Here is a 13257-nt window from a genome sequence, read left to right on the forward strand (position 1 = left end):
CAAATATTTCCTCCCAGTCTGTGGCTTTTCTTCTCATTCTCTTGACAATGTCTTTTGCAGAGCAGAAGTTTTTAATTTTAATGAAGCCCATCTTACCAATTATTTCTTTCATGGATTGTGCCTTTGGTGTTATATCTAAAGAGTCGTCACCATACTCGGGGTCATCCAGATTTTCTCCTTTGTGATCTTCTAGGAGTTTCATGGTTTTGCATTTTACATTTAAGTCTTGGAGCCACTCATCTTTTACTTTTTGATCCTTGTGCATTTTCACATGAAGTATTGTTGTCTTTGATGATGAGAATATTTTTGCTTTTTCTACTTTTCACTACTTTCTGGTTTTTCTATAATCAACAAATATAAAAATTAATAAGATATGAATTGTCACAGAAAATGAATACATTATGAAATACTGTCATCTCTGGCATTGATGATTTTAAACTCCTTCGATTACTCAACTCTCTTTGGTGCCCCTTGAGGCATCTTTACAAAGGGGTTCCTCTACTCTAGAGGATGTATATGTGCTTAGAAGGAAATGTAGAAGACTGGCATGGGAGCCACAGTTACTCAGTTTAAGGTTCTTTGTGCCCCATTTCCCTTTTCTTTTGTATGTAACAGGGAGTTGCCAGCATCACTCTGCTAAGCCTAGCTTCTTCCCAAGCACCTAGGACATGACTCCGTGGACAGATTCCATGGGAAGGCTTCTTTACCAGCTAGGTTTGGTCCCATTTCTAAAACCCCCATCCCAAGTATAATACCATAGATGCTGTTAGTCTGTTGGAGTCCATCTGGAGCAGGTGTTTCCCCTCCTGTGCTTAGATAGAGAGACAGAAGGAAAGAGATACCCATTGCCAGACTGATTACTAAAGGTGGGAGACTTAAAATTCTTAAATAAGAAGACTTGTCCAGAATTTATCCAAAGGATGTTTGTACACAAGATGATACTGTAAGAATGTTCATTGAAACATAGTTTATATAGAAAAACTTGCCTACGACTAAAACATACAACAGTAGGGAGCTGGTTTGATAAATTATGATGCAGACTTATAACGTACTGGGCAGTCACTAAACAAGATGAAGAAAAAAATTTAAAACGATGGAAAAAACTACAGTATATTAAGTGAAAAAAAAACCAAATTGATTCCATTTTTTATTTTAAAATAAAGGTGGAGCACTGAGGAGTTTTAGGGCAGTGAAATTACCCTCTATGATACTATGGTGGTAAATATATGTCATTATACATTTGTCAAAACCCACAGAAAGGGGACTTCCCTGGTGGTCCAGTGGTTAAGAATCAGCCTTCCAATGCAGGGGACACAGGTTCAGTCCCTGGTCGGGGAACTAAGATCCCACAGGGAAACTATGCTCGTGTGCAGCAACTGCTGAGCCTATGTGCTTTGGAGCCTGCGCAGCACAACTAGAGAGAAGCCCAAGCGGCAACTAGAGAAGCCTGCACGCCACAATGAAAAGATCCCACGGGCCGCAACTAAGACCCGATGCAGCCAAATAAATAAATAATTTTTTTTTAATTTAGAAAAAAAACCCTGTAGGATGTACAGCACAAAGAGTGAACCCTCATGTAAACTTCACTTTGGGTGACAATGTGTCCGTTTAGGTTCATAGATGATAACAGATGTCCCACTCTGGTGAGAGATACTGACAGTGGAGGAGGCTGTGCATGTGTGGGGGCAAAGGGTATATGGCAAATCTCTGTACTTTCTGCTCAATTCACTGTGACCCTAAAACTGCTAAAAATTAAGTCTGTTTAAATTGAAAAAATAAAATAGCATTGTGTCATTGTGTACCCCAAAATGTTAGCCATGATTATATCTGGCGGTTTGGTTAAGGATGATTCGTTTGCATACGCACCCCCCCACCCCCCTTTTTTTTTTGGCCACACAGTGCGGCATGTGAGACCTTAGTTCCCCAACCAGAGATCGAACCCGCGCTCCCTGCCGTGGAAACACCGTGTCTTAACCACTGGACTGCCAGGGAAGTCCCATGCATGTGTACTTTTTTATATTTTCCAAATTTTCAACAGCAGATGTATGTTATTTTCATACTCAGGAAAAAAAAATTCTTTTAAAAAGAAGTCCTGGCTATAGGTCTTTCAACCCAATGTTCTTTGTGTTGACACCCTGCTTTCTTTCCTCTTCCGGAAAGGGCCACCTGAGTGAGGGGTATGGGCAGCTTTGCAGCATCTACCTCAAACTGCTGAGAACGAAGATGGAATACCACACCAAAGTGAGTCTTTGCAACAATCCTGCGGCCACCGCCAGCCACACACTCCCCCGCTGTACCTCTCCCCCGCCCCATCCCCTCACACCTGGCTGGGCTTAATTGTCAGGTTTTTCGGGTAACAAGACAACCTGGCTTCTCAGGGACTGTTCACACCACATCCCAGCTGTGTGAGAGGAAACATTTTACAGGGCAACTGCGGTCAGGCCCCTGGGGTGTGACAAGGGGCCTGGGATTTGGGCCCCAGTCTTCTGCACCTTTTGTTCCCCATTTTGCAAATAGAAAGAGGAACCCGATCTACCAGGTGCCCTTAGGAAAATACTTCAGAAGCAATGACTTGATTGTTAATAGAAACAGCCCCTTCCATTTATATAGTAAGTTTCCACACGGAGCCTTCTAATCAAGATATGACTTTAGTTGGGATTTCTTGCTCACCTAATGCATGTAAAACTGTATGTCAAGTGGCATAGAAGAATAAGGTAGAAGGGTCTGCTCTTTAGGAGTTTACAGATCCGTTGGGGAGAGAAGGCTTATACACTTGTAGTAGCCATGTAATAGTGCCAGGCAGGTATGTGTGCCTACAGAAAAGTGCCAGGGATGTTCTGAAATGATGGAGGGATGTGGCATCCAGCAGGGCCAAATGAAGGAAGTGGGGCTTGAGGTGGTCCCTGAGGGGTGGGTGTGGTGGGAATAGGAGGTAGGGAAGAATGGCACGCCTGGTGGGAGGGGAAACTGCCTGAATTAGGGAGCTGGCAGTGGAAATGGAGAAGGGAGGAGATTTAAGAAGTAACCATCGGGGCTTCCTAGGTGGCGCAGTGGTTAAGAATCCGCCTGCCAATGCAGAGGTCGCGGGTTTGATCCCAGCTCCAGGAAGATCCCACATGCCGCGGAGCAACTAAGCCCGTGTGCCCAAAAAAAAAAAAAAAAAAGTAACCATCATTTAGTGTCTTTTATCTCCACTATCTTTTATGTACTTGAGGGGTAGCTTTGATTCATGGAAACCATCCTAGTTGGTTCTCAACCTTTTCTGAACATCATTTAATCCTCACAACACCCCTATAAAGTAGGTATGATCATATCCTAGGAAAGAAATTCAGACGGTGGTTGGGTCCCTTGCCTGAGTCACAAAGCTTCTCAGTGGTGAGGTGGGATTTGAACCCAGGTCCGGATGATGCAGAAGCTCATGCTGTGCTCAGTGGCCACCCTCACTCCCCTCGTGTATCGTTGAGGGCTGCCCTGGGCCAGGGCTGAGTTAGGTTCTGAAGAGAGAAAGGGGACTAGACTTTGCTGCTACCTTTGGGAGTCACAGTGCGGTTGGGAGAGAAGCAGGAGGGCACAGAGAAGCATGTCATGGGGTATCTTGCCCAGGCTCGGGTGACCAGGTGGGCTCCTCAGAGGCAGAGATGCCTGAGCTCAGCCTTAAAGCGTTACAGTTATCGTGCTGGATACACATTACCCCGGAGCTCAGTGGCTTAACACTACAACCGTCCTGTGTTATCTCTGACCCTCTGTTGGTCTGGAGTCCCAGAAGGGCCTGGCCGGGCACTTCTGGCTGGGAGTCTCCCGTGCAGTTACAGTCGGATGCCGGCCGGAGCTGGAACAGTGTGGGGCTGGCCTGGCCTCTCTTCACAAAGTCTCAGGGCTTCCTCGCAGCCTGGCGAGTTTGTCAACAGGTAGAATGCATGGTTTTAGATGACCCAGACTCAGAAGTCACAGAGCATCCCTCCCACCATCCTACATTGGCTGAGGCCATCACAGAGGTCCCTAGATTCACCGGGAGGGGACTGACACCACTGCAGGTGGAATGTCAGGGTCACGTCATGAAGAGAGCGTGTTGAATGGGATACGTCGCAGCAGCCACGGTTGGAAAATACATTCAGGGGCAGTTCGCCCTCTGGCCCCACCGTTCACATCCCTCCCTCCCTGCTGTGGAATACATGTTCCCCTCCTCCAGACCCCAGTCTGCCACTTAGTGGGTAGAGAGGAGGGGGCCTATGAGGAAGGTCAGGGTGGGCGTTCCAGGCAGAGGATCAGCTGGAGACACAAGGGCAGGAGGCCCAGGACAGTTTGGCGTCCACGTGGAGCTGTCAGGAGATCCACGTTAGTGCGAGGAGCAGATTGGGGGAGAGCAGAAGGCAACCGGGCAGGGGTGTGAGGCCGTCCATTCATAGGCTGGAGGGTGACCTGGAGAAAGCTGGGCTGTCGGCGTGGAAGATGATGAGAGCCAGAATCAGAACAGTTGTCCCTGGGACAGAGAAGGGCTAGGGACTTCCTGAAGATTGGCAGGAAAGGGAGGAGAGAGAGGGGGACAGTAACAGAGGGAGATGGGGTGCCATGGAAAAGACCTGGATCACAGGAAGTAAGTAGGAACTTAGAGGTGCAGGTGGGACCATGGGCGCTCTGCACTGTGGGCTCCCAGGAGACAGAGAGTAGGTGTACGTGTCTCCCTGTGTCCTGAGTGGGTGTCCTGAGCATCTAGCCCAGCGCAGGTGCTCAGTTGGGATTTGTTGGATGAGTGAGAGAATGAACCAGAAGCTAGGTTGGCTCAGATAGCACACAAGGAGAAGCACTGATCCTGAGTCAGGAAGGAGGCAGCCCTTCTCTTTGAAGCTGGAGGAAGGGAAGGAGAGCTGGGTACCTTTGAAGTGGGGAAGGGAGTGGGAAGCAGGATGCTGCAATAACAGTGATATAAGGAGGCAGGTACATGCTGAGGGTGCCAGCATGGCAGCCAAGCCAGGTGGAGAGTGGGGCAGTTGACGGGAAGGGGAACCAGCCGGCCAGTAGCAAGGACTTTTATGGGGCAGTAGAGCCAGAGGGCGTGGTTTCACAGTGACGCCAGTTGTGGGTCCTTCTCCAGGAGACTGGCAACTGGTCTGAGGCACAGAGCATGTGACAAAGACCCAGGCTCACTGGGTTTAACCACAGTGTGGTCGAGGACAGGCTGCAAGAAAGACGAGGGCAAAGGAGAAGGGGACCAGGTCACCATAATGTCCATACAGCCAGAACAGGGTGATAAAGGAACCAGCCTGAGTGTGTGAGGCAGAGGGACAGGGGTGATGGGCCTGAGCAGGGGGGGATGCAAGGCCAGAGCGTTGGGTGTTACAGCGGGAGAGGGAGGTGCCAGCATAGAGGATTTCTATCTTCAGAGACTGAAGAACTCACGCTGGAATTTAGAGCCCCCTTGATGGACTGGCTGCCCATCTCTGTGCTCCCCTCCACCGGCCCCACTGCCCTGTGTTCCATCCACTCCCAACAGAGCACACCGAGAACGAGAGCAGGATGTACATACTTGACAATGGATGACCCCAAATAATTTCCTCTGACTGTGGGGGTGCTGGATGTAATATTTTCCAACCTTCACGTTTATTTTACTAATTATGTTTTGCTAAAGTTAACATGAGAATGGGTTTGCCTGCCCTGAACTCACTACAGCAGCTTTAAGAAATGGCCAAAGGACAGCATGAAGCCTGGATAGGATTCAGAATGTACATGAATAGACATCAAATGCTGCACTGCTTGCACCTTGCGGGGGTCAGGTTGAGGGCCGTCCGCCCTGAAGAATGATTGTGGCACAGACTGTGAGGGAGGAGCCCTCCCCTGGGCCTCAGGGCTGGGACGGAGCCTTCTCTGTGCTGATGGGTGGTGGGTGTCCTTTGCTGTGAGCCAATCACCGGACCTGTGTGTGTGTGTGTGTGTGTGTGTATGAGGTTGTGAGAGCTGCCACACCTCCCCTGGGAGTGTGCAGGTGCCCGCCCTAGCAGAATACACCTGCTGCTGCCCGAGCTCCGTGGGGCTGGTCTGCTTGATGTCGGCTCAGTTGGTCTGTATAGAGAGCTCTTGAGGCGCCCTGTTCTGACTTGCTCTGCCTCCCTTCCAGAATCCCAGGTTCCCAGGCAACCTTCAGATGAGTGACCGGCAGCTGGACGAGGCCGGAGAGAGCGATGTGAACAACTTGTATGTGGCTGGCCTCACACTCTGGCCCGGTGGGGAAGAATGCTTGGGTAGATGCTGTCACTCCCGGTCAGGGTCACAGAGGACCTGAGGACAGGGGCAGTGGCTGGGGTGGGGACTGAAGCCCCTGAGTGTCTTGACCTTGGGGCCACTTCCTGCGGGTGCCTCAACCAGAACCCCTCCAGGGCGTCTCCCACTCCAGGCCCCCTTCTCTGTGCCCCTCTGCCCTCTTCTTTGCCGCTGCCACTGTTGAATTCGCCCTGCTTGATCTTCCAGTGGCCTTAATACTCACTGAGGTGGGGGCTAAGAATTGGCGTTGATGTGCGTGCGTGTACCTATGTGCGTGTACCTGTGCACGTGTACATTGGCGGCAGCACAGAGCGTGGGGGCAGGCACAGGTGGAGCGCTGGCCTCAGTCCGTGGAGCATAAGCTCTCTTTCCCCTTGGGTCCAGTTTCCAGCTGACAGTGGAGATGTTCGACTACCTGGAGTGTGAACTTAACCTCTTCCAAACTGGTGAGTCTCTCCCTCCCATCTGGCCCAGGCTGTCCTGGGCATCCCCTAACCCGCAGCCTGGTTCCCTGCTTGGACCAGCCAGCCTAGCCCACATCTCCATATAAGTTGGTGCAGCTCAGGGCCAGGAAGATGGAGCTACCCACATCGTGTCTGCTCTCTTGGCCCTGGTGCAGGGAAGGGCTGAAGCCCAGGGGCGTTTTCAGAATCATGTGAGCAGGAAGAGCACACTCCCCACCCTGCTGGCCTCCTCCCTAAGCCCAGGCCTCCAAGGGTCCAAAGACAGCCCCTGGACTGTGGCCCCAGCACTGGCCAGTCCTTTGGCCCAGGCCTGTCTGCTGCTCAGTGGGGCTGGCCCTCAGGGTGGATTTCTGCTCAGGTGACCTGCGCAGTCACCCTTTCTGCCCCGGTATCCCATGATACCTGGCTCTGTTTACATAGGCATTGATCACTTGGGTTATTAGCAATAGATGCTGAGATCCTCCTCAAAAATCAGGAACCATGCCCTGCTCAGCTCTGTTCTAGCCCCGTGCCTGGCATATAGCAAGTGCTCAACAACCAAGTTCAGGAATGCTTATTTTCTACATGAACAGCAGTGAAGAAACAGCAGGTGGACAGAGTTCATAAAATGCTGTCAACATCCAGCTGAATGCCCTGGAATTATCTGGGGTGAATTAGATAGAATCTTCTAGAGAGAGCTACCCCAAGTCTTTGCACAGACCCCTCTATGGTTAAATAGTGGTGGTTTTCTCATCCCCAGGAGAGGCACTGATTTAGAATCAAGAGCCTCCTCTACAGAGCTCCCCACCCCTCTCCCGTCCTCAGTCACCTCCTATGAGCCACAGAAATTGAGAGAGCTGGTACTGGAAGAAGTCTAGCTTCTGAGTTCTAATCTGTGACTCTGTAAGACTGGGACCAGAACCTTCGGAAGGATGCCCCGGGTTTTCAACTGCGGGAAATGTGGACCAATTATAAGTAACATTTATTTGGGGCACTTGCAGTGAATCTCAAAAGTGTGAGCCTTGGACCAGCAGCATCAGCGTCACCTGAGAACTTGTCAGAAATGCATATTCTCAGGTCCCACCCCAGACTTTCTGAACTAGAATCTCTGCGGGTGGGGCCCAACCATCTATTAACAAACTCCCCAAGTCTGCACTGTCCAGCATGGTAGCCACTGGCTGCGTGTTACTATTTACATTAATTACAATTAAATAACATTAAAAAGTCAGGGCCTCAGTTGCACTTGTCACAGTGCAGGCACTCAGCAGCTGCACGTGGCTAGCATAGTGGACAGCACATACAGAACCCTTCTACCACAGAATTCTACGGGAGTGATCCTACCAGGGGAGTCTGAGGCATGCTATGGTTTGAGAAGCAATGAGCTAGAAAATATAGTTTTCAACGCTGGCTGCATATTAGAATCACCTGGGGGGCTTTTGAATCCCACTAATGCCCCACCCCTACCCTAGACCAATGAAAACATTGGGGGGGGGTGTGGAGGAGTTACAGGCAGATATTAGTAGCTTTTAAATTTTCCCACATAATTCTAATCAATCTCAAAACCAACGCGAAGAACCACTGCACGTTGCCATGCACTTTATAGGACATTCTCATTTAATCCTTACGAGACCTCCTTCCAAGACCCTTATAAGGTTTGTGCTATTAGAACCATCTGCGCCTTTGGCTGGGAATCTCACAAGATGTCGAGTTCTCATGAATTCTCCCATAGCCGCCGCTCTTCCTTTTCCGGTAAGTGGCCTGAGGTGACCTCTAAAAATGGTTTGCAATTCACTTGACCCACAAAACCCCACAAAATCATGCAAGTCAAGAGGATCAAGTCTTCGGGTTCACTTTAAGAACACTTGTGACACTGCCCAGACCATGAAGGGTGTGCCTATCCAAAAAGCCACCAAGTGTCTGAAGGATGTCACTTGACAGAAGCAACATGTGCCACTCTGTCGTTACAATGGTGGAGTCAGTAGGTGTGCCCAGGCCAAGCAGTGGCACTGGACGCAGGGTCGGTGGCCCAAAAAGAGTGCTGAATTTTTACTGCACGTGCCCCAAAATGCAGAGAGTGATGCAGAACTGAAGGGCTTAGATGTAGATTCTCTGGTCATTGAGCACATCCAGGTGAGCAAAACCCCCAAGACGCAGCACAAGACTTAGACCTCATGGTCGGATCAACCCGTACATGAGCTCTCCCTCCCACAGTGAGATGATCCTTCCTGAAAAAGAACAGATTATTCCTAAACCAGAAGAGGAGGTTGCACAGAAGAAAAAGATATCCCAGAAGAAACCGAAGAAACAAAAATGTATGGCCTGGGAATAAACACTGCAAAAAATAAATGCAAATTAAAAAAACAAACCAAAAAAAGAACCATCTGCATCTTACAGAAAAGCATCTGGAGGCACAGAGAGGTTGAGTCACTTGCCCATGGTCACACCACTCTAGATGTTACTGGATGCCAGGGGGCATTTCTGGAAAGCGGCAGGCAGGCCGGGAGACGGAGCAGCCTGGGATTCCTTGCCGGAGTGCAGCCTAAGGAAGCCAGGAGACTTGGGGATGGCCGCCTTGCAGTGACAGCTGCTTTTAATTTGTGTCAGGAAAAAAAGCTGCCTTTTAATTAGAACCGTTTGGGAATTTTTTTTTTCAGTTGCCAGACTAAGCCCATTAGCAGGGATTAGTACAGCCAGGGAAGGCCAAACACAGCAGCTCTGGGCTTTCCTCCGGGGCAGTCCCACTCGCTGAGGGACTTGGGGAAAGTCTTTCGGTGCTGGCCACGTGCGAGGTCTCCAGAGGCAGTGGGCAGCTTCTGCAGGGAGGAAATCAGCACTGGCCAGTGGTGTGTGCTAAGGGTCCATGGCCAGGCATCTAGTTGCTTGGTCTAGGAGCGAGGAGGCAGGGGAGTTAATGTGGAAGGGTGCGGGAGCAGCGTGCTTTCTGGAGCCTTGGAGAGTGGAGAGCAGTACTTTTTTGGGGGGGTGGGGAGGCTGCATCGGGTCTTAGTTGCAGCACACGGGCTTCTCTCTAGTTGTAGCGCGTGTGAGGGCTGCAGGGTGCATGGGCTCTGTAGTCGTGGCACGTGGGCTTAGTTGCCCTTCGGCATGTGAGATCTTAGATCCCCAACTAGGGATCGAACCCGAGTCCCCTGCACTGGAAGGTGTATTCTTTACCACTGGACCACCAGGGAAGTCCCCGAGAGCAGTACTTCTGTTGACCGACTCCCCCAAGGACCTCCATCAGCCTTGATCCTGATGGTTCATCCTCCTCCTGGCTCCTTGCTCTGGGTCCTCGCAGCCTCTCCAGTTGTCCATCAGGGTTCCTGCATGTCCCCCCTTCTGGTGTTCCTAGAACCCTGTGACAAGCCACCAGGAAGCCGAGGCTGAATTATTCCCTTCTTCGTGTTCTGGTCAATGTTTGATATTTTCCCCCACATTTTCTATTGCACCAGCAGATTGGGTGCTTCTCAGGGTCAAGATGAGACTGAGTTCATGCCTGAGACGGAGGGCTGGATTGACTATGTCGACAGCCCCTTTCGATCCTGAAATTCTGATTCCCCATAAAACTGAGAGTTTCCCTCAGGAGAACAAGAGCCCACCTCCCCATTAAATCGGAAACCTAAAAGGGGATATGTTCTTTCTGTTCAGACAGGGATTGGGGAGCATGCAGCTCCTCAGCCCGGAAGGAGGCGTTGGGAGTGCCCCCCCAGTAAACCCCTTCTCTCTGGGGCTCCCACCAGGCTGTGCACAGAGTAGAGCCAGTTCATTTCACCCGTGCGTGACACACGGAGCATCTTGGCTGCCAGGGGCACAGGCCTAGCCATCGATGACCACGGGGGCTCTGGCTTTTAACTCATCTCCCAGCGAAACCATTTCTTGGCGTTGTGACCATCTTCAAGTTACTTACCTTCAGTTTCCTCACCTGTATGATGGGGTGTTAACACTCCTACCCCTTAGGAGTGTTCAAAGGGTTAAATGCATTACATGAGATCGTGGTTGTACAGAGTAGGCCCTTGTGTGTTAGACTGCTGCCTTCTGCCCCCTGAGACGGTCGCCTCTAATTTCCTAGCCCTGCTGCCTCTCCCCTTTTTTGTCCCCTAGTGTTCAACTCCCTGGACATGTCCCGCTCCGTGTCAGTGACGACAGCCGGTCAGTGCCGCCTCGCCCCGCTGATCCAGGTCATCCTGGACTGCAGCCACCTCTATGATTACACTGTCAAGCTTCTCTTCAAACTCCACTCCTGTGAGTATACAGGCTTGATCTCAGGAAGCTTCTGGCCAGAAGGAGGTTCACAGCCTGAGGCTGTCCCTGGGGAGCGGCAGCTCCCTTCAGTGCCCTTGGCTTTCTGCTCCTGTTCCAAAATGCCCTGGAGCTCCTGGCCGTCTTGAGAATAGAAGAGCAGGGCTAAGCCTTGGTGTGTTCAGGGAAGCACCTGGCCTGCCAGGGCAGTGACCTAGAATGGTCCTCACCCTCCACCTCCAGCGTTACCACATCTCCATCCATACGTGTCATGTACTTTATAGACCACGCAGATGAGAACAGCCCTGACCTGGATCCACAGGAGCAAAGGCAGTGGTTTCCAAAGAGTTCATCAACGCAGTCTCTTTGTACAAATGGGATTTTGTGGAGAAATATAAAATATAAAACAGGGCTGCTCAAGTAAATGGAGGGCCATCTCTTCCCTAGCCACAGATCCCTGGGATGCTTTTGCGGAATATATTTTAGAAACGACTGGTCTTGCAGAAGTTCTTATCCATTTATGTGCTTCTTATTTAAAATGATGTGTGTGGGTCCTGCTCCTGCAGGGTCTGCACTGTTAAAGCATATCCCAGATGAATCTGATGTGGGTGGTCTCTGGGCCACACTGTGAGGCGGCCACCATGAAGGGTATACACACGCAGAATGTGTGGATGATGGAAAACCGAGAAAAATCAAGACTCGAGTGGATATTAGCAAGGTTTTATCGTAGAAGTCTAGGACAAGAGGTACTCTGGAACAGGTCACTGGCAAGGAGTGGATCTGGTTATGTAGACCAGAGCAAGGCAAGCAGCATTACTCTCATTGATGTAGGAGGGTTTCTTGGGAGGGAGGTTGGAATTCGATGTTCAGGGTTAGAAGGGCTTTGGAGCAGGTGGGCGTGCCTGAAAAAAACAGAGGAAGTGGACTAAATCCCAAGAAAAGAAGGCAGGCAGTTGCTTAGATGCTCTGAATACAGAAGAACTTGTTTATGAAATGCTACAGAACCAGCTGCCCATTAGGACATACCCACTTCCTTCTGTAAAGTGATGTGTTCTGATAAGAAAGGTTATTATTTGGGTTTAAAGGCCTTCTTTAAAGGCAGAGCAGTACACAAGACCCTCACTGATTGTCTCTGGGTGGGGAAACTGTGTGGCCAAGGAAAAAGGGACACTCCATACAGTATATGCTTTCCTGAAAATAAATGTTTTCTTTTAGAATAGTTTTAGATCTACAGAAAAGTTGTAGAGAGAGTTCAGAGAGTTCCCATAAACCCCTGAACCCAGGGGCTTCAGTCCTGCTGGCTTTGCCTCTGACTGGCAGGCATCGTCTCTGGCAGGCTCTCTGGATCTCTCCCAGACTCACATCTGTGCTGGGCCTCACCCCGTGTGCCCAGGACACACAGCTCCTGGGCGAGAGCCCCCCCTGCAGGGCCTACCGTGGTCCACCCCGCTGCTTGGTCAGGTCTCTGCAGCTGTGGTCAGGGACACAACTTGCAGCCCACTGTGCCCAGAGTGGCTTGCACCCCAGGAGCAAACAGAAGGAACGAGTTGACTGATAAGCGCCCCAGAGTCCCTGCTGGCCCCGCTGGGCCCTCTTTGTTACCAGTCCCAGGGCAGCTCTAGGTCAGGAATGCCCTCCCGCAGGGCTGGCCCCCAGGCCCAGGATGGATGGTCCCTTCCCGCTGTGGCTTGCCTGCCCTCTGGTCCTCCTCTTCCCTCTCAGTCTTTTTGAATTTCTTCCAGGCCTTCCAGCTGACACCCTGCAAGGCCACCGCGACCGCTTCATGGAGCAGTTCACAAAGTAAGTAGCATAAGTGACAGAAAGGAAGGCAGATCTAAAAGTGCTATAAAATTAATTTATGCAGGAGTACTTGCTTTAAAATCATCAAGGGATGAGGGTATCTACTTTATTGCTTTAAAAGGAAAAGAAGGAAAAGAAGATGGCAGCAAATCTACCAATGGCTGGGGAAGCTGTTGATTCTCTAATAAATCTCATAGAGAAAGGCAGTTTCATTCATTCACTCATCACCTCCTTTATGCTCAGGGCTCCATCCTCTTCTCTTTTTCTTCTCCCTAAATTCCCGTGGTTTTATACCGTATACAGGCTGACAGCTCCCAAAGATGTAACTCCAGCCAGACTTTACCTCTGAATTCCAGGCCCACATCGCCAGTTGTCTATTTGACATCTCTACACCAAACTTACATCTCAAACAGAACTCTAGATTTTCTTCAGAAACCTTTTTCTTTCCCTTCTATCTCAATAAATGCTGCCCACCATCCACGTAGGACAGAGATCTGGAACTCACTCTTTTCCTCATTCC

At 50.3% G+C, this 13257-nt stretch overlaps 1 protein-coding gene across 5 annotated transcripts in view; it reads left to right on the forward strand.

The window, feature by feature from the left end:
* The window catches only part of HIP1 (huntingtin interacting protein 1), a 156746-nt gene that overhangs the window by 109580 nt on the left and 33909 nt on the right, over positions 1-13257 (forward strand). For all 5 annotated transcript variants that reach the window (XM_057748230.1, XM_057748233.1, XM_057748232.1 and 2 more), the window contains 5 exons: positions 2161-2241; positions 6113-6189; positions 6640-6701; positions 10800-10940; positions 12680-12737. In XM_057748230.1, coding sequence (XP_057604213.1) covers positions 2161-2241; positions 6113-6189; positions 6640-6701; positions 10800-10940; positions 12680-12737 — 419 coding nt within the window. The remainder of the gene's footprint in view (positions 1-2160; positions 2242-6112; positions 6190-6639; positions 6702-10799; positions 10941-12679; positions 12738-13257) is intronic.

The sequence above is a fragment of the Hippopotamus amphibius genome, chromosome 9, assembly GCF_030028045.1.
Source record: "Hippopotamus amphibius kiboko isolate mHipAmp2 chromosome 9, mHipAmp2.hap2, whole genome shotgun sequence".
Taxonomy (NCBI): Eukaryota; Metazoa; Chordata; class Mammalia; order Artiodactyla; family Hippopotamidae; genus Hippopotamus; species Hippopotamus amphibius.